The sequence below is a fragment of the Tachysurus fulvidraco genome, chromosome 2, assembly GCF_022655615.1.
Source record: "Tachysurus fulvidraco isolate hzauxx_2018 chromosome 2, HZAU_PFXX_2.0, whole genome shotgun sequence".
Taxonomy (NCBI): domain Eukaryota; kingdom Metazoa; phylum Chordata; class Actinopteri; order Siluriformes; family Bagridae; genus Tachysurus; species Tachysurus fulvidraco.
The window spans coordinates 8440347-8458540 of record NC_062519.1 but is presented as its reverse complement, the minus strand read 5'-3'; the positions used below and the strand labels follow the sequence as shown (position 1 = coordinate 8458540).

The window sequence follows — 18194 nt, the reverse complement described above, 5'->3', positions numbered from 1 at the left end:
CCAGCTTTTCTTTTTGTTCTTTTCTTTCTAACAGTGCCATCATCTGTCCATATAAATGCACTGCAATCATGATCACTACACAGTTTAACCCTAGGGTTAAATAATTTTGTTTAAAGATCTTAGTTTTTCTCTTTAGTTCTGATCTTCAGAAGCTACATAGGATTTACTGTTTTCCTAGTAAATCCCAAAATAATAACAAATTACACCGATAATAATAACAATTTACACCGATCGGCCTATTTAAAGGTTTACACCACCCTGGGCCTTAAAGTATAATGTTGCCTTTTTGATCATCAGAGAATGTTTGCAACCTTTGTAATAGCTGGAGTTTTTTCTGAAGAACAGTGGGCACTTTAACTGCTCAGGACAGACAAGACTCAGGAACAACTATCACAAAACACAGGTCACTGATTATCCACCTAGACAACACACACAATATGAAGACACAACGGATGGATGGATGGATGGATGGATGGATGGATGGATGGATGGATGGATGGATGGATGGATGGATTGATTGATTGATTGATTGATTGATTGATTGATTGATTGATTGATTGATTGATTGATTGATAGATAGATAGATAGATAGATAGATAGATAGATAGATAGATAGATAGATAGATAGATAGATAGATAGTAGGACGGATGGATGGACAGACGGACGGATGGCTGGATGGATGTTTGTGGAGTTTGCATTCTCTTCCATGTTCTTTCCTCCCTTTCTTTCTTTATTTAACCAGGTGAGTCAGTTGAGAACCAGTTCTCATTTACAATGACGACCTGAACAAGAGGCAACATATACAATATACAATATACAAAACTAATACAATACACAAACACAGCTATAAACAATGATATGTAAAAACAAACAAAAAAATAAAAACAAGTACAGTGATCTTGAGTTAGTAACGCCTTTCCTCGGCTACTCGGCTACAGTTTCCATCCTGCGTTCAAAGCATGCATTTGTTGTGGGATGCACTAAATTGTCCACAGTAGGTTCACATAGGTATACATCTATTTTCTGCATCGCATAACATAAATATTTAGAAGATTTCGGGGCACAAGGCAGGGGACAACATGTACAGGTTTCCAACCCATCACAGGATCACAATCTCACACTCACACTTACACACAATGTAGATATGCTAATCACCCTACCTTTTTTGGAGGCTAGATGCTAACGTTTGTTTTAGCTTGGTTTTGCATTTTTGCTATTTGCATAACACTAAATTTGAAAATCAGCACTTTGGATGTCATAATTTGTTGTGATGAGAGTTAGCCACTAATATTTGTGATTAGGTTAGGCTGGTTATGTAATCATTAGCATGAGTGGTTTATGAACTAAAAATGTTAATGAAGCCAACAGAAATAAATTGTAAAAACAAAGCATTATATCATGCAATGTGTATCACATATAAGAATACATTTCACACAGGAAATAATCGGCAGAACAGCATGTGGACATGATTACTCAAGTTAGAAAATGTTTGCAAGAATGACCATGTTAAATTATCCAGTAACTAAATCATGGAAGTAAGTAATTTCCTTTTTAAATTTCTTACTTCCAATCAAACTGATTCTACATTTGAACCATTCTGTTATTTAGTATTATTTCGCTTTACTTATCATAACATATATTAGTTCATGCCTGGTATTTTTGTATCAAGGGTTCTCAGTCTTCAATCTGGTGCTTCTTTAAGTGTACAAAATAATGTAAGGACCCACTCATGTATATTAATTAATTTTTAAATATCAGGATTTATTTAAATTACACTACAAACACCATAAACATTTTCTTTTTCTTAAAGCCTTTATCTGATATGTGACATTATTCATATTATTCGTTATTGAGTTAATTATCATTTAAAAAAATGGAAACAATGCATAAAATAACTGAATGATAATTTGATTGGGTTGTTATTTTTTACCACTGTAGATAATAAAATAATTTTTAAACCACAGATCCATTAGCTACAGTATGTCTCACTGACATTTTCACTACACAGAACCATGACTACGGGATTGATTAGGATCAGATCCTGGCAATTGAAAGACAATAATGTTTTTACTATACATGTTAATGCATAATACGATGTAAACGCCACTTACCAGAATTAGGATAAGCTAAGAGAATCAGTCCATGACAGACATCCACTTCAAACACAACCAAGAACCTATACATACCTTTTCTTATCTATTAGATCCCATAAAAATCCATTATAAAATTATTGATTAAACAAAGCAGAGCCTGGTCAAACATTTCCTGACATAATTCTTGTAAAAATAAAAGTAATATGGTGACTGATTCGAGCTACTTGGATCTGCAAAATCTTGACACTGAGTTGTAGAAAGTGGCTTCAGCAGTCAGAACAAGCTCTCTCCCTTCAAATCCCAGGACATCACTAATGCACACAGCTCACATGGCCCAGCCACGAAGACTGAGGAGGAGCAACCAAATCCTCACCAGAGAGATTTAAGGTATTCCCTGAAGTTGGCATCATCTGTAAAGCAGACGAGCGAACACTCAGAGGAAAAGAAAGTAGATACTGAGCTTTAGTGAAATTCTGCTAAATAAAAATGTGTTAATCATGATTTTAAAATGCAATTTTAATGTGTTTTGGAAAGCTGCATTATTGTAGAAATGTTTTTTTTGTTTTTGCAAAATTGAATTCTGACTGAAATCTCTATGAATTATAATGTGTTTTTGTTATCCTATTTTGTTACAGTCACTGTAAGGACAAAACCATGCTGTGCTAAACCACCTAAACATGATGTGCAAAACCACCTTAAAGCTGAAGAGACAGCTTCAGCACTAAATGTATTGATTGTTCTGGGAGGGAGATGCACAAACATCACATCAGTAAGATGATTCCTCCTCCTCCTCTCTCTCTCTCTCTCTCTCTCTCTCTCTCTCTCTCTCTCTCTCTCTCTCTCTCACACACACACACACACACACACACACACACACACACACACACACACACACACACACACACACACACACACACACTTTCTAAAGTATATAGCATCATTCGATCTAAAACGCGCATGCGCCTGACAACAATAAAACAATCCTTTTATACGGGTTGCCACATTTTTCCTCATTTGTCATAAAAATATATTCAGAAATATAAAACTATATCACAATCATCATTTATTAAACAACTCAGCGCTCGGGATAATAGTAGATGCACCATCGTTTTGTATGAATAATTTAGTTAGTTGGGGGGAAAAAAAACAAACTAAGGTAGACCTTGGCCAGCAAAAGTGCGCGTTGCCATGGAAACGCCAAAGTGACCGTTGGTGACGTAGTGACTGGAGCTTCTACTTAGTACAGGAGTACGGTTGGAGAAATAAACATGGCAGCTCGTCTAAATGTTAGGTTTGTTTACGTGCAGGTGCGACGGATATTTCACTAAAGTGTGGGTGTGTGGGTGCGCGCACGCGCGGAATGGCTGCTGGAGCCTGCGAGCCGTGCGCAGTCGTTGCTGTGTTGCCAGATAAACCAGATTAAATCTATTTCGGCTGTATTTGTAAAGCTGTGCTGCATAACAGCTGCTTCTACTGTAAATAAATCAGTGTGGTTGATAAAGCTGGTTCCTGGGGTTTTATCACTAAAATGTGATCATAAATGAGACTTTAACTTCTGATTAAAACTTTGACTGATGGGTTTAATTCTGATTTAACAAGCTAAAAAAAATATGATTTTCATCCATCCATTTTCCTAACCAAGGTCACTGGGGGCCTTGAACAGCGGTCACCAATAACACAGAGCAATCACTCAAACACTCACACGCCTATTTACACACTATTACAATTTAGACATGCCGGTCATCCCACAACACATTTCATTGGACTGTGGAGAAAACCAGTGAACCCAGAGGAAACCCCCATGCACAGGGCAGAGGGGGGAAACAAACCAAAATGTATGTGGTATATAATGTAGAATATTTACAGTTAATCCTCTACAAATGTAAACACTGTTTCAGTGTGTTAACAGGTGATCAATGCAGCATCTATAGTTAATCTGTTTACTTAGCGACTAAACCAGGATTAATTTATGACCTTATGGTAACAATGATTGTTTTTCAGAAAGGTGTTAATGAATTAATGAATGACTAACGGACAAACATTCTCTGTTGGTCAGTAACCAATATTAAGCTGGTTTATTTCACAATGTTTTTATATGTTATATTTAGAAGGTTAATTATATAATATTTAATACAAACTTCACCAGTTTTTTGATCAACATTCCTCATCATATTTTGGACCATATTCGACCACTTTATGTCCATTTATTTATTTATTTGTTTGTTTGTTTGTTTGTTTGTTTTTGAGGCTTTTTAATTAAATTGAATTAAATATGCATACTTAATAAAAGTAAACCTCTTGTGTTTGGATGGTCTAAGAATGAAAATATTGATTTCACTCATATTTACTCATATTTACAGATAAAAAAGACTAGGCTACACATTTTATTATGAATGCTGTGCTAATTATGGATAGGGCCACAATTTGTCTCAATTCTTTATGGTATGGGTTCCACAAGATGGAAAAATTACTTTAAGATTCTTGCAGACTTTTCAGGTTCACGTTTTTGCTGTGTTTTGCAATCCTCTGTTGAGTGATTGGTATGAACAGGCCCATAGTTCCCATTCTTCAACTGTGCAGTTTTGGAGCATCTGTTCCTACTACAGCCTCAGCTTTTTGTTCTTGACTAACAGAAGTGCAACATGATGAACCAGAACTTATCTCCAAGATTTTATTGATTGCACTGCTGCCACATGATGGACTGATTAGGTAATTGTGTGAACGAGTTGGTGTACAGGTGTTGAAGTGCTTTGTGTGTGTGTGTGTGTGTGTGTGTGTGTGTGTGTGTGTGTGTGTGTGTGTGTGTGTGTGTGTGTGTGTGTGTGTGTGTGTTTGTGTGTGTGTGTGTGTTTGTGTGTGTGTGTGCAGGCAAGTGTGTGTATGATATGTAAGGTATTATACAATAATATATATATATATATATATATATATATATATATATATATATATATATATATATATATATAATGACTACAAGTTTATGGTTTTCAATAGTTTTAGATGCAGTTTATACAATATTTTAACAAACAAAGGACATTAGCAAAGTTTTTGTTTTGCCCTGTATTGTCTAACCTTCTGGAGTGCTGTATGTGATCATTTTATAATAAACCGTTTACTATAAAGTGTATAATAAAGTGTTTTGTGTGTGCCTGTGTGTAACACTTTTGTAATATAGTGGAGAGAAGATAATTACAGCCTCAGAAAACAAACGACACTCACTATGATTATATAAAGTGTTTATAAGCCAGTTCTTAAATACAAAGTGAATTGTAATGATATACATATGGAACAGTACATCCAGAAAAAATGTGCTTATTAGCCAAAAAATAATAAATTGATTATGTTCTTATCTTTTTTCTGTGGTATTTTAGATGACTTCACATCTGGATATATGTTGCTGCCATCAGAGCGCAGTTATGAGAGGCCGCATATCAAGACAAACCAAACACTTTTTTCCTTCATCCCAAACTGTCCAACAAGCAAAGATTGTCATTGTGGATATATGCTCATGTCTCGTGCACTACAGGAGGTTTTTTAATATATTTATTCTCAATAATTAAAGCTCATAAATATTTTTTATGCTCTTTAATGTTCATTTTTATTGCTTTTGATTGATTTTTATTTCTGACTGTTTTGCTCTTGTCTTGTAAAATAAATGAACTTCTAGTCAATAATGATTCGTATAATATTAAGATATTATGGAAAATAATCTCTCCTGCATAAAATCTACATTATGTATATATGCATTATGTGTTAACAACTTTAAATAATACCACATTAACTATCATATAATGTTTGTGCACTCATAAAACTGTTTGCTTGTTTGTTTGGGGAGTTTCTCAATTACTGATTACTCGATTACTTAATGTAGATGCTGAAAGTCACCACTAGAGGCCACTCTTACAGATATTCATTCATTAATTAAGCGTTAGTACCAAATTTGTCCTGCCCTGGGTTTTGGTGGAGCACTGAATATGTTGAACACTGGGTGCCATATGGGAGTACACCTTGAATATGACACCACACCAATCCATCACAGTGCACCACACACATTCACAGCTAGAGGCAGTTTAACACAGCCAATCCACTTACTGGGCATGTTTATGGGGGGTTTCGAGGAAACCACAGGAAACCCACAAGGTCACAGTGAGAATGCTGACCCAGGCTCAGGCCCAAACCAGGCTCAGGATTCATTTTATAGCCACATCGTATACTGAACAGTTCAATATAATTTTGTTCCAGCTAATAAACTAGGTGATAGTTGGCTCATGAGTAGGACTAGGCGTTTTGTGAGTAGGGAAAACATGATAGACTGCAGATGAGTGGGCCTCCAAGACTGGAGATCCCCTGAAGAATGTGTCATTTTACACCCATAAACCCCCACCTCCACAACACTTCCATATTTGTGTGACACATATAAAATACCAAGCTTCATTTTCACAATATTTCTTGTCAGATTTGCCATTTTTAATTATCCAAATTGCCAGAATAATCTTTAACTATGCATTCAGTATAAATTCAATAAGCTATATTGTTTGCTAAATCCTCTAAACACTGAGGTGAGGAACTTTTAATTTTATAAAATAAAGCATGAATCCTATGTGAATGATACTTTAAGTATTAAATCCATCTCCATCACTCCAACAATTTATCGGTGAGATTAACCTCCATGACATATAATAATTGATCAACTCTAGAAAATGTTGTATAAGTGCTTACTTGACTGTGTAAGTACTTACTTGGCACAGAAAGCTTAGATTTACACGTGATAGACAGGTTTGCACCACAGCACTGTTGAATTCTCTAATCTGATTGCTAAGACTATTTGTAATTGATTTTCTATAACAGCAGCTCTTGTCAGTAGTGTAGTAAAAAAAAAAAAAAAAAGGTAGTACTTCTCTCTCTCTCTCTCTCTCTCTCTCTCTCTCTCTCTCTATCTCTCTCTCTCATTTTCTACCGCTTATCTGAACTATTCTCGGGTCACGGGAAGAAAGAAGAAAATTAAAATTGATATTCTGAAGTTTTCTCTGAGGCAAAGTTTAAACATTTAGATGGAGTCTCTGATGTCAGTGCTTTGTAACAGTCAGATGTAAAAAAAAAAAAATAAATTGTGGGGAATAACAGAAACTAACTAGATTTTCCACATCATTACACATAACTATAAATGGATTCTGTGGTATAAGAGGAACAAAACATGTGAGGACATTCCTTTTCTGTTAATATTTACCCTTAATCTTGTGTTCTGCTGTTTTGTGTATGAGGTGGAAAATAATAGAACAATATAGCTCTGACATAAGAGAGAGAGTTTTAAAATGATCAATGATATCTTAATAAAAATAAATATATTTTTTTTAAATGTCAAAATAGAAACACTCTTCAATAGAAATAGAAACATTCTTCAGTTGATCAAAAAAATAAACTATGCTACTAAACTATGTTAACATCTTGTATGCGTTTTATTTTCTCCTTCATTCTGTCACTTCATTATATTACCGCCTTAGTTCTAACCTGGTCAAGCTGAATCATGTTTTTTGTTACAATTGAAAATAATAAGTGAGAAATGAATTACAAAAAACTAACACCAATCTGGCAACCGTACGGATGTACGATGCACCAATCTGGCAACCAGTGTGTTCTTGCGTGCCGTGCGCAAACGGCGCGTGGCGCAGCAGCGCAGAGAGGGAGGCGACCCGAAAAATAGAAACCAAGCAACGAAGCGCGAGGTGAGTGCATGTTTTCCCATAAATATATACGCCTACATTAACGATATTATTACCGCGTGCGACACCAGGCCGGCGTTTAAAAAGTTAAAAAACGTTTTATTTTTTTAAACGTTCAAAATTCGATAAAAAAAACAGCAAAAACTCCGACGCGAATCTGTTGTGTTGAAGGTAAACGAGTTGCCATGTTGTTTTTTATTCCGTTGGCCTACTGCGCCACGCGCGCGCGGGAAAACTCGGGGAGCCGTTTAAAAATACCCATTGGTTTGATTATTTCGTTAGGGTTGAACTTGTGAGTGTTTGAAGTGTAACACTGAGGTAAATCTCGGGGTAAAAGCGGTAAAGGTTAGGTTTAAAACGTCGACGAGGTGTGTGTGTGTGTGTGTGTGTGTGTGTGTGTGTGTGTGTGTGTATACACACACACACACACACAGCAGACGTGTCTATCTATATGTAGGCTGGTCGGTTCACAGAGGAAGAGAAGTGTGGTGCTGTCTGTAAGTTGATCAGCCAGTGTGTGTTTTATGGCAGGGGACTAAAACAGAAAACTTTACCCCTGAGTCAGTCAGGAGCTCATTGCATGTTCGCTTTGGCACGTTTTGGAGTGACTTGACTTGAGTCTATCTTATGAATTAAACTGCAAACACCTTTATACGGTTAAGTCGTGCCTTCACTTTATTTGTCTTTTAATGTTTTTCCAGTAGTTCTGACATATGTATGTATCTTTACATCGGAATCAGAAACAGAACCAGAACCAGGTTTATTGGCCAAGTGTGTTGACACACAAGGAATCCAGCTGTTGGTGTGACTCAAAAGTACAGACTTAAATAACATTGTACGTTTAGCTTGGACTACATAGACAAAAACAGGCTATACGAGACTGTATGAGACAAAAACAGACTGTAAGAGACAATACAAGACAATACAGACTGTATGAGACGATAGGAGACAACACACTGTATGAGACGATACGAGACAACACAGACTGTACGAGACGATACGAGACAACACAGACTACGAGACTGTATGAGACAACACAGACTGTATGAGACAACACAGACTGTATGAGACAACACAGACTGTACGAGACAACACAGACTACGAGACAGCACAGACTGTACGAGACGATACGAGACAACACAGTCTGTACGAGACAACACAGACTACGAGACGATACGAGACAACACAGACTGTACAAGACGATACGAGACAACACAGACTGTACGAGACGATACGAGACAACACAGACTGTACAAGACGATACGAGACAACACAGACTGTATGAGACAAAAGTCTGTATGAAACAGATATACGAGACAAAACACTGTACGAGACAATGTAGACAGTATGAGTATTAAATAGGAAGACAGACTCTAAGACAGATCAGTAATTTACGTAAAGTGTACGTAACAGTTTTGTGCTTTTGTACAATATACAGCAGCAATAGTGTGTAACGTGTATTGCATAAAGCAATAGCTGTTATTGTGGCAGAATCAACTTTATACTTCAAGTCTGAGCTCTCACACCTGTAAATTGTTCTAATTTCTGTTTCTAACTACTGTATGTAAATGGTTCTGCAAGTTCTGGAGCTTGCTCCCAAGAATTTCACTCACCACGGCTCATGTGCTGTGGTGATGTGACAATAAAGGTGACTTGACTTGACACAAGGATTTTGTTGCGGTTCCCAGAGCTCCCCTAAACGTAGGGTATACATGTATAAATGTAGACTAAAGGATAAAAAGATGAAATATAAATAATATACAAGGTGTAGTTGATTTCTTTACAGATGTGAAATGTATTTACATAGATTCTAGTAGAAGATATTGCAGTGTAGAATACTGCAGTTTAATAGATGGAATATGTAATGGTGAGTGTGCTAGTTGTTCAGACTTGATATCCTGTTAGAAGAAACTGTTTTAGTTCACAAACCAATGCTGCTAGTGTTCATCAGGTCCATATATCTGTTCTGTCTCTTAAATGTATTTAGGCTGCCTTTCTGGCACACAGCATGCCCTAAAGACAACAATCATTTTTTTCTTCAACAGCTTTATTTGAAGACTTAAGATGAGCAGCAACGAGTGCTTTGGATGCGGCCGTACCGGCCACTGGATCAAGAACTGCCCAAATGCTGGCCGTGGCCGTGGTAAAGGTCGTGGAAGGGGCAAGGGTGAGAGCTTGTCATGGTTGTAAGTTGTATAGTCATGTGTTGATATTTCCAAACTGTTCCAAAAACATGTTCTGTTGCTTCTCATTCAGATCTGTTCTGCTATCGCTGTGGGGAACCAGGCCATGTTGCAAGAGACTGTGAAAGAACTGAAGATGGTAAGTATGTACTTGTGTATGTCTTTGCTGTATCTATAATTATAGCATTTGTACAGGGTAACACAGAACCATTGAGATTTCACAGCTAATAGGTACATTGTAAAACAACACAGAATACAGACCTTTAGTATTATTTTTCTGTTTATAATAACGACACATCTGAAAACAATATGGAGTGATAACATGTATTAATGTTCATCATAATAAATAAACTTGGCTCTTAATATTTAACCATTATTGCCAATAAACTTGAAATCATTCATTAAAAGCAAGTATTAGAATATGATTAATTGCACAATCCTAGTTGTTTGTTTGTTTGTTTGTTTGTTTGTTTTGGTGCTCATTGTTTTGCAAATTCAGGGCCAGTTACTATACAAGAAGTTGAAATATGTACCAACAAGTTTGCTTGAATGCAACAACACTTGAAATGTAGATGACTGGTTCCACATAATGAAAACAAATTAAATATGTTGCTCCATTTGTAGCCCTTCTGTCAGCCTAAGCTTTCTATAAGATTCAACATTTTATTGATCCTTTTTCTCTGCCTTGCACCAACTCTTCTGCAGCCTGCTATAACTGCGGAAGGAGTGGCCACATCTCCAGGGACTGCAAGGAGCCCAAAAAGGAGAGGGAGCAGGTCTGCTACAACTGTGGCAAAGCCGGTCATGTGGCTCGAGACTGCGACCACGCCAATGAGCAGAAGTGCTACTCCTGCGGTGGATTCGGGCACATACAGAAAGGCTGTGAGAAGGTCAAATGCTACAGGTAGACCATATGGTTATATGTTCAGTCTTGATCAAAAGTCTAGTTTTATTCAAGAAATATTTTACACTCCCAGAGTTCATTGTGTCAATGTTAATATTAAGTTTTAATCTTCCCTCCTTTCTATCTTCTTTTCCTGTATTTACCCTGTGCAGGTGTGGTGAAATTGGCCATGTTGCTGTCCAGTGCAGCAAGGCAAGTGAAGTCAACTGCTACAACTGTGGCAAATCTGGGCACCTGGCAAAGGAATGCACCATCGAGGCCACCGCTTAGTCCCAATTTCTTGGTCGCCCCTTCTTTTTCTGATTGATGGTTGTATTATTTTCTCTGAATCCTCTTCACTGGCCAAAGGTTGGCTGACAGAGGCTAGTCCCAGGCCAGTGAGCTCTTGACGCGTTAAAAGAAGGAAAGGGGTGGAAAAAAATTTTCCACTTTCTGCATTTAATACAAAAGTTTATGTTTAGTTTGGTAGAGGTGTTATGTATAATGCTTTGTTAAAGAACCCCCTTTCCATGCCACTGGTGAACAGGGATGAGTGAGTTGAATGGGAGTACACAGCTAAGAAATGTTGTCGAGTCGGTCTCTCAGGGACTCATCGAACAGAGCCTTGGCGAGAGATCAGTAGGAAAAAAAAAATCATGGAGATGTGAACTTCCGGGTATGATTTGCCTTTTTTTTTCTTTTTCTTTTTTTTTTTTTCTTTTTTAAAATCGATGATAGTGAGTTGCGCTAAGAGTGATTGACCTGGGAAAGCAGTACAGGACTCGTGCAGTCAGATCTGCCCAGGCCCAACCAGCAGCACGCAGCTAAGTGGAGAAAACAGTTATTAAATGCATCATTGGCAAGCAAGTTTACAGCACATTCAAACCATGAAAGAACATGAAATAATCTAGGAGAACAATACTATTGTAAGGTGCGAGTTTGATTAAGTGGAGCAGCTAAGATATCAAAACGTCTAGTGTGGAATCCCACCATTGCCGGTCATTTTACCCAATGAGGGGAAAAACATCAGTGAAATAAGTAGCAGGTGGGGATAAAAAAGATTTGGAGTTAGGAGAAAGGTGAATGTTTTCACAGAAATCAAATGTTATTTTTGTACAATATCACTTAGACTACTGTAAAAGTAAAAACTATCATTCGCTTGTACTCAGTTTTTAAGTCGGAAGGTAAAAGCAACTGAAGTCCTAGAAAATAGAAATGTAATTTTAACTATCAATAAAACTGGAGGAGGAAGGGGAGTGAGACTGAAGCTTCTTTTCTGAGTGGACTCTTCAATTCAGACTCAAATCTAAATGCTTACCACACAAAGAACATAAACTGTCACATAACAGTGGGTCACCAAGAAGGTGGGTGGATTGGGTAGAGATTAGGGGTGTTCAGTTTGTATAGAATTAATAGAATCTGATTTGTTTTGCCAAGGATTAAAGCAAAGACATTTTTTTGTGGCATTTTCTGTTGGCATTTTTATTATTATTTTTTAAATAAATCATCTGTATGATGAACTGTATCCTAAACCAAGACAGATGTGTGAACATATGCAGGTGATCAGTATTGATGTGACTCCTTACTGTAAGTAACAAACATAAACTGAACTTGATTTATACAGGGATCTTGTGAAGGTATGGAAAAGTCTACAAAATGTGTGGAAATTGATACATATACATGGTTGGTACAAAAAAAGTAGCTATTTAGTAGTAGACACATTATTAGGATACAAAGTCAGTTGTCTCTAGACATTTTTGTTCACTACACTTATGCAGACTTTCTTCTACATATCAAATATGTTTTTCATTTTCCTGGTCCATGTTCTCAAATGTATACAATACAACAATCTGGAAGAAGTCTTGGAAAGTGGCAGAAAATCTAAAACGGTAAAAATAACACTGCAAGGCTACAGTATATGCTGAATGTCTGCATAATTTTATATATTTAGCAGGCAGTACAAATGGTAGTTGACAGGAAGTATATTAATTGCTTCATAGCATGTTCTCAAATGTAAACCGAAGGAGTGATATAGAAACGATTTTACATGAATAACAGTGAAAAAAACTGTGTGTGTGTATATATATATATATGTGTGTGTGTGTGTGAAACAACACACGTATGTATGTATGTATGTATGTATGTATATAGAGTGTGCTAGCATGAATACTTCGCATGTGCTTAGTAATATTGTAAATAATCCTAATAAGGCCTTGAACACCACATTGGCCTCATAAATCTAATAGACTATTCATGATATCCTGGATAATTACTGTGAACATCTCATTGACTCAGGGTGCAGTTATTTTTATGTGCAGCTTATCTCCCAAGGGACCTTCAGTAACAAAGTGCTGTTAGACGATTCATGATTGGCTCTTGACTGCTTGTGCTAAATTTGAACCCGAGGGTCCTTTGAAAGTTGGGATCAATTTCAGTGGCAGGCCTTCATGATGACTCGACTATATAAATAGGGAGCCTATAAAAAGTGCTTGTAGGCATTATGCAATGGAAAGGGTGAAAATTGGTTTGAAAATAGCAATTCTATGCAAAATGTTAGATATATATGTAAATGCAAAGGTTTTATATTCTCCCCTTGATATGAAGTGTGCTCACACACGAAGCTGAGTTTTAAGGATAAGTTTGGTGTACGACTGGAGGAAACACATCTGTCTGAGCTCTTCTGTCATTTCATTCAAGTTCTTAACACATGATAAAGGTGTGTGAAGGAAGCCTCACCTCCAAAATGCAAAAGTAATATTCTTAATTTGCATTGTCCATAGTTATCTGAATAGGAATCTAAATTTCAGTAACATTTCTATGTTGCCTATATCTTAAATATTACTTGGGAAGCAAAATGGATATGGAAACAAGAAGTATAATGACTACATCCACCATACAAAAGTCACATATTATCTCATCGTATTTGTTTTCCCACTAAACAATGGGAAAATGATGTCTGATAAATGATAAGCGATTATGTATCCTTTACTGCAGTGGTGAATTAGTCATTTAAAAAATACTATATAGTTATGCATCAAAATTAATCTCAAAGTGTGAGCCTAAGGGATTCCAAATAACAGCTGCAACATGGGATATTTGAGTAAGTCTTATTTTCAAGGTATCTGTTTCATCAGTGAATAATTCAATATGTAGCATAAAGCATACCATAGGTAAGGTACTGAATGGGTTAATGTATATGAAATTTTGAAATGAATAACAAAATCAAGCCTACAAGAAAGGAACATGATATAAAGCGTCTAAATAATCTAAGTGTAGCGTCAAGCTATTAATAAATGCGGAAATTAAAGTTATTGTTTGTATTATATATTTTTGCTCTTTGATATGATAAAGGATTCAAAAGGTTTTAATGAATTTGATAAACGCTGTAGTTGAGGATTGATGTATAGCTCAGTGTAACCTGAGTCTGATGGCCTGGTGTTCAGCTTTTCAACACCAAGGTCATTCTCTTGGCCAAACGTTGAATGAGATGAGCGCTGCTAAAGAGTCATTAGTTTCATGATCCTCATTGCTCCAGGTGAAGGTAAGTGAACATCAGTGTTGTCTTTTACATTGGATTGTGAATCAAATGAAAATTAAATAGATGAAAAAGAATATAATCTGTTTTGGTAAATATTACCAAAGGCTTTTTGGCAAGAACACCAAATTGTCAAATTTTCTATATTATTTTGTATAAAATTGTGCCTCATTGTCAGGTTCTTGTTTTCCTCACTGCAGGCTTACAGACTGTGTTGTGTCACTATATGATGCTATGACGATGTCAACTAGAAGCTTAGAAGAAAGTTGCAGCATTCTAGATAATGAAAGTCTACCAGATCTAAAACCATGTCAAAAGGACACCTTTCAATCCCAACAGGATTTGGAGGATATATACAGTATAAGCTCAGGAAGTCCATGTCCAATCAAGGATAAAAAACAGGCTGAAGTGCTCTCAAACCAATCTTTGGACAAACCAGGAATCCTGGCACATCTAACTCATACATCAGCTTTGGAGTCAATAAGAGAACTAGTAGAAATAGAAGAGAGGAGTGAAGGTCGAAGTCCAGGCGATGGAGCAGTTCGAGTTAAAGATGTGTGCAGAGAGACATGCCCATCCACAGCTATAAGATCCATGGCATTGCCCTCAGAAGGATGTGGTGATACATTAGAAAGAATTGCTTTGAGACAAGATTCGAACACACAACTTGATTTGGTGGACGCTTCCAGCTCCATAGATGATGTCCTGGTTGAATCCTGTAATGCAGAAGATATCTCATACATTGCTTTGATTCCTGGACACCAGGAGTTATTCAGGGATTATTCTTCTGCATCTAATAATAAGAAGGAGGTAGCAGGACACCAGTTAACCCCATCCCACACCAGTTCTGGCATTTTAGAGGTTCAGCTGAATGATCAGTTCAATATCACCCCACTGCAAGACCCTCAAGAGGAGTCCATTTGTCCTCAAAATGCTGAAAAGTTTAATACTGTCAGAAACGAGTCACAGGCGGAGGAGAATAATCTCAACTTGGAGGGGGTTGATCGTGATATCTGTGAAAAGGAAGGCAGTGTGTCTAATCAGACCCTTATCGAGGTTCTTACAGCATGTGAAGCCAGAGTGGAGCAGCTTGAGGAGCTCAAATCATCTTCAATAGAGATGTCTGCCCAGGTATAATGTGATATGAGAGTCTAAAATATCGAACTGCGCATCATAAAAGAGAGATGTACATGCGAAAATGACGGTTTAGTTATTACTTTTTAGAAAAGCAATATAATATTTAATTTACCTATTTCGAATTATTAGGTTAACTACCTTGTAATCCTTCCTCTACCTGTCCGTCTACATTAAGGGATCACCCAGAGCCAGCGGCAGATCATTTCCATTTCATTTTTAAGATGAGAGAAACACAAACCTAAATTCAGCATTACCTTAAAATAAACATATATATTTACATCAAATACCAAGATTCAAATTTCAAACCAAGACCACTCACTGAAGCCCTTAACAGATAAATGTGGAACATAAATTTAAAAAAAAAAATTATGCGAGTTGAATTTCGGCAGACATCTTTAATTTAATAAAACCTCAGTGTACATAAATTGTAAGAAATATTTATATATGCAAATATATTTTGGCCCATAAAGGCATTTTCTGTTACACTCATACCAGCAAGACATAGACTACCATGCCACGGTGAAATATACTTTACAAATGTACTTTATATATACTTTTATTTTTTATATAGACTTTTTTTTAATGTATATATTATAACCTGCTGTTACAAACTCCTGGTTTTGAGCATCTGTTTAAAATCTAGACTTGGCTTCCTCACACCACCAGTATTAAGCGGTTTGATTCCCACCACCACCCTGTGTGTATGTTGAGTTTGCATGTTCTCCTCATGCTTCAGAAGTTTCCTTCAGGTACAACGGTTTCCTTATCTCGTCTGCAGTGTAGATTATCATCTCTTAAATTATCTGTAGTGTGGAATTGTGCGTGTGATTGTGCTCCCTGTCCTGCGGTCCCCCGCCTTCTGCCCCAAGTCCCCTGAGATCAACTCCAGGTTTCCTGTGACCCTGTGTAGGATAAAAGGTTCAGAAAATGCATGGATGAATTAGATAGCTTCAATTTTTAACCATTTTTAACAATCTGTTCAATTTCATTTTGTATTCAATCTTTCCATCTCTTAGTTGCAGTCTGCCAGGCTTCTGGTTGCCAGGCTGCATGAAAAAGTGCTCAACTTGGAACAGGAATGTCATCTTAAAGACAAGGAGCTCCATGACCTAACAGTCAACCTTGAGAAGACGAGTGAAGCTCTCCAAACAAGAAACTCAGAAATGGCTGCTATCACTGAGGAGCTCCGCCGAATACACCTTGACCTGGAAGCGCAGAAGAAAACAGCTGCAGCTGGAAGGACAGTCAATGCCAACGGGCAGCTTACTTCAAATGCACACCAGCGAAATAGCAGCTCCAAAGTGTGCACGTTATTTTAAGAACAAAAATAAACTTGTCTTGTAGTAAGTAAACTTATTTTGTATCCAGTGAACAAAATGATGGTTCCTAGTCCCAGAAGGGTCCATGTATGTGATTTATATTTCTTTTTTTGAATTTGTACAAAATAAGGATCTTTTCATAGACCGTTTCTAATTTCAGACTAATTTTAATGAATAAAAATGACAGAAATGTTGTCTAACTATCTTCCCTAATTCGATATAGGGACAGTACCGATATATATTTAGAAATTAAGAATCATTTAGAAATTTAGAGTATGGAAAAATCACATCAGTCTCAGTTAGTGATTTGTTTCAAGTCCAATGTACTTAAACAAAAACAAAGATGTTCCAAACTTTGTCAGATTGGATGTAGATTGGATCAGATTTGATGTAACATCATTTTCCTTTATGTACTGTAACAGTAAAATATTGATCTATTTTATTATTTACTTGCATATCAGTTAATCATACTCATTTAGGAATTCATGTACAAAGGCTTGGATTTGTTGTGTTATTGCTGTATAAATTCAGATATTTTAAAATATCTTTCTTTGCTCTTTACATGATGCTCACACACTAACTATTACATGACACACAACCATACACAGTCCACTTACTGCTGAGAAGTCAAAGTAAAACTGAAACTCTGCCAGAGACCCCCTCAGCCTTTCTGTCTGTATAGAGAGACTGTGTTGCTGCCCTTCATTAAAATTAAAAGCTGGAACATTAGTAGCCTTTAGGGGCCAAAGTCTTGTCCACCCTCCCTGAGCCTGAAGGCCCATTATCCACACCTGTAAGTGGACCTTTTCCCTGTCAACACTTTCTCTACTTTAGAAAGCCCTTTGTTTTGCTTATGCACCACATATATGAATTATTAATTTTGGCTCAGTTACACTGCAAGAAGACTCCTGTGCTCTTGGATATAGAATGAGGATCAACCCAAGCATCTAAGGAATAGTGATCAGTAAGTAAAATACATACGTTGGGTTGTTTTATAAACAAATAAATATAAAAAGAAAATATTTACTTGGCCTAATGGATTCCAATTTTTCCATTAGGAGTTTACAAGAGACTATTTATTTTTGGTCCAGTTACATATCCACAATATAATCAGAGCATAGTTTCTTGAATTGCATTTTTATTTAAATAATTTGTTCTATTAAGGTCACTTCTATTGATACATAGGACTGATACAGTACCTTGCATAAATATTCAGACCCTTGCGATTCTCATTTATAGTTTAATATATATTTGTATAATCAACAAATTGTTTCTTGAAACATGAAATATTTCTAAACTCCTGTGTTGATTATCTACATATAG

At 36.6% G+C, this 18194-nt stretch overlaps 2 protein-coding genes and 1 long non-coding RNA gene across 4 annotated transcripts; all 3 read left to right on the top strand.

The window, feature by feature from the left end:
- Positions 1 to 2313: 2313 nt before the first annotated feature.
- LOC113639105 lies at positions 2314 to 5617 on the top strand. The gene is made up of 3 exons (XR_003439760.2): positions 2314 to 2481; positions 2730 to 2863; positions 5466 to 5617. It is a non-coding gene; the product is annotated as an uncharacterized LOC113639105 (long non-coding RNA).
- Positions 5618 to 7662: 2045 nt separating this feature from the next.
- cnbpb (CCHC-type zinc finger, nucleic acid binding protein b) lies at positions 7663 to 12136 on the top strand. Of its 2 annotated transcripts, none has more exons than XM_027140784.2 (5): positions 7663 to 7817; positions 9860 to 9981; positions 10071 to 10136; positions 10703 to 10901; positions 11054 to 12136. In XM_027140784.2, exons 2-5 carry the CDS (start codon positions 9879 to 9881, stop codon positions 11169 to 11171), a joined length of 486 nt encoding a protein of 161 aa, XP_026996585.1. In that variant the 5' UTR covers positions 7663 to 7817; positions 9860 to 9878; the 3' UTR covers positions 11172 to 12136. The 2 variants fall into 2 exon arrangements, with proteins under 2 accessions (XP_026996585.1, XP_047666107.1); XM_047810151.1 differs by lacking the exon at positions 7663 to 7817 and adding an exon at positions 7961 to 7985.
- A 196-nt stretch (positions 12137 to 12332) lies between these two features.
- On the top strand, positions 12333 to 17415 carry LOC113639096. The gene is made up of 2 exons (XM_027140782.2): positions 12333 to 15546; positions 16569 to 17415. Exons 1-2 carry the CDS (start codon positions 14650 to 14652, stop codon positions 16869 to 16871), a joined length of 1200 nt encoding a protein of 399 aa, XP_026996583.1. The 5' UTR covers positions 12333 to 14649; the 3' UTR covers positions 16872 to 17415.
- The last annotated feature ends 779 nt before the right edge of the window (positions 17416 to 18194 follow it).

What these genes read in the sequence shown, in the direction of transcription:
- cnbpb (XM_027140784.2), top strand. Translation starts at nt 9,879, where the DNA reads ATGAGCAGCAACGAGTGCTTTGGATGCGGCCGTACCGGCCACTGGATC. An exon ending in AGGTCGTGGAAGGGGCAAGG is followed by an intron (nt 9,982 to 10,070) that starts GTGAGAGCTTGT and finishes CTTCTCATTCAG; the next exon opens with ATCTGTTCTGCTATCGCTGT. An exon ending in CTGTGAAAGAACTGAAGATG is followed by an intron (nt 10,137 to 10,702) that starts GTAAGTATGTAC and finishes ACTCTTCTGCAG; the next exon opens with CCTGCTATAACTGCGGAAGG.
- LOC113639096 (XM_027140782.2), top strand. Translation starts at nt 14,650, where the DNA reads ATGACGATGTCAACTAGAAGCTTAGAAGAAAGTTGCAGCATTCTAGAT. An exon ending in CAATAGAGATGTCTGCCCAG is followed by an intron (nt 15,547 to 16,568) that starts GTATAATGTGAT and finishes TCCATCTCTTAG; the next exon opens with TTGCAGTCTGCCAGGCTTCT.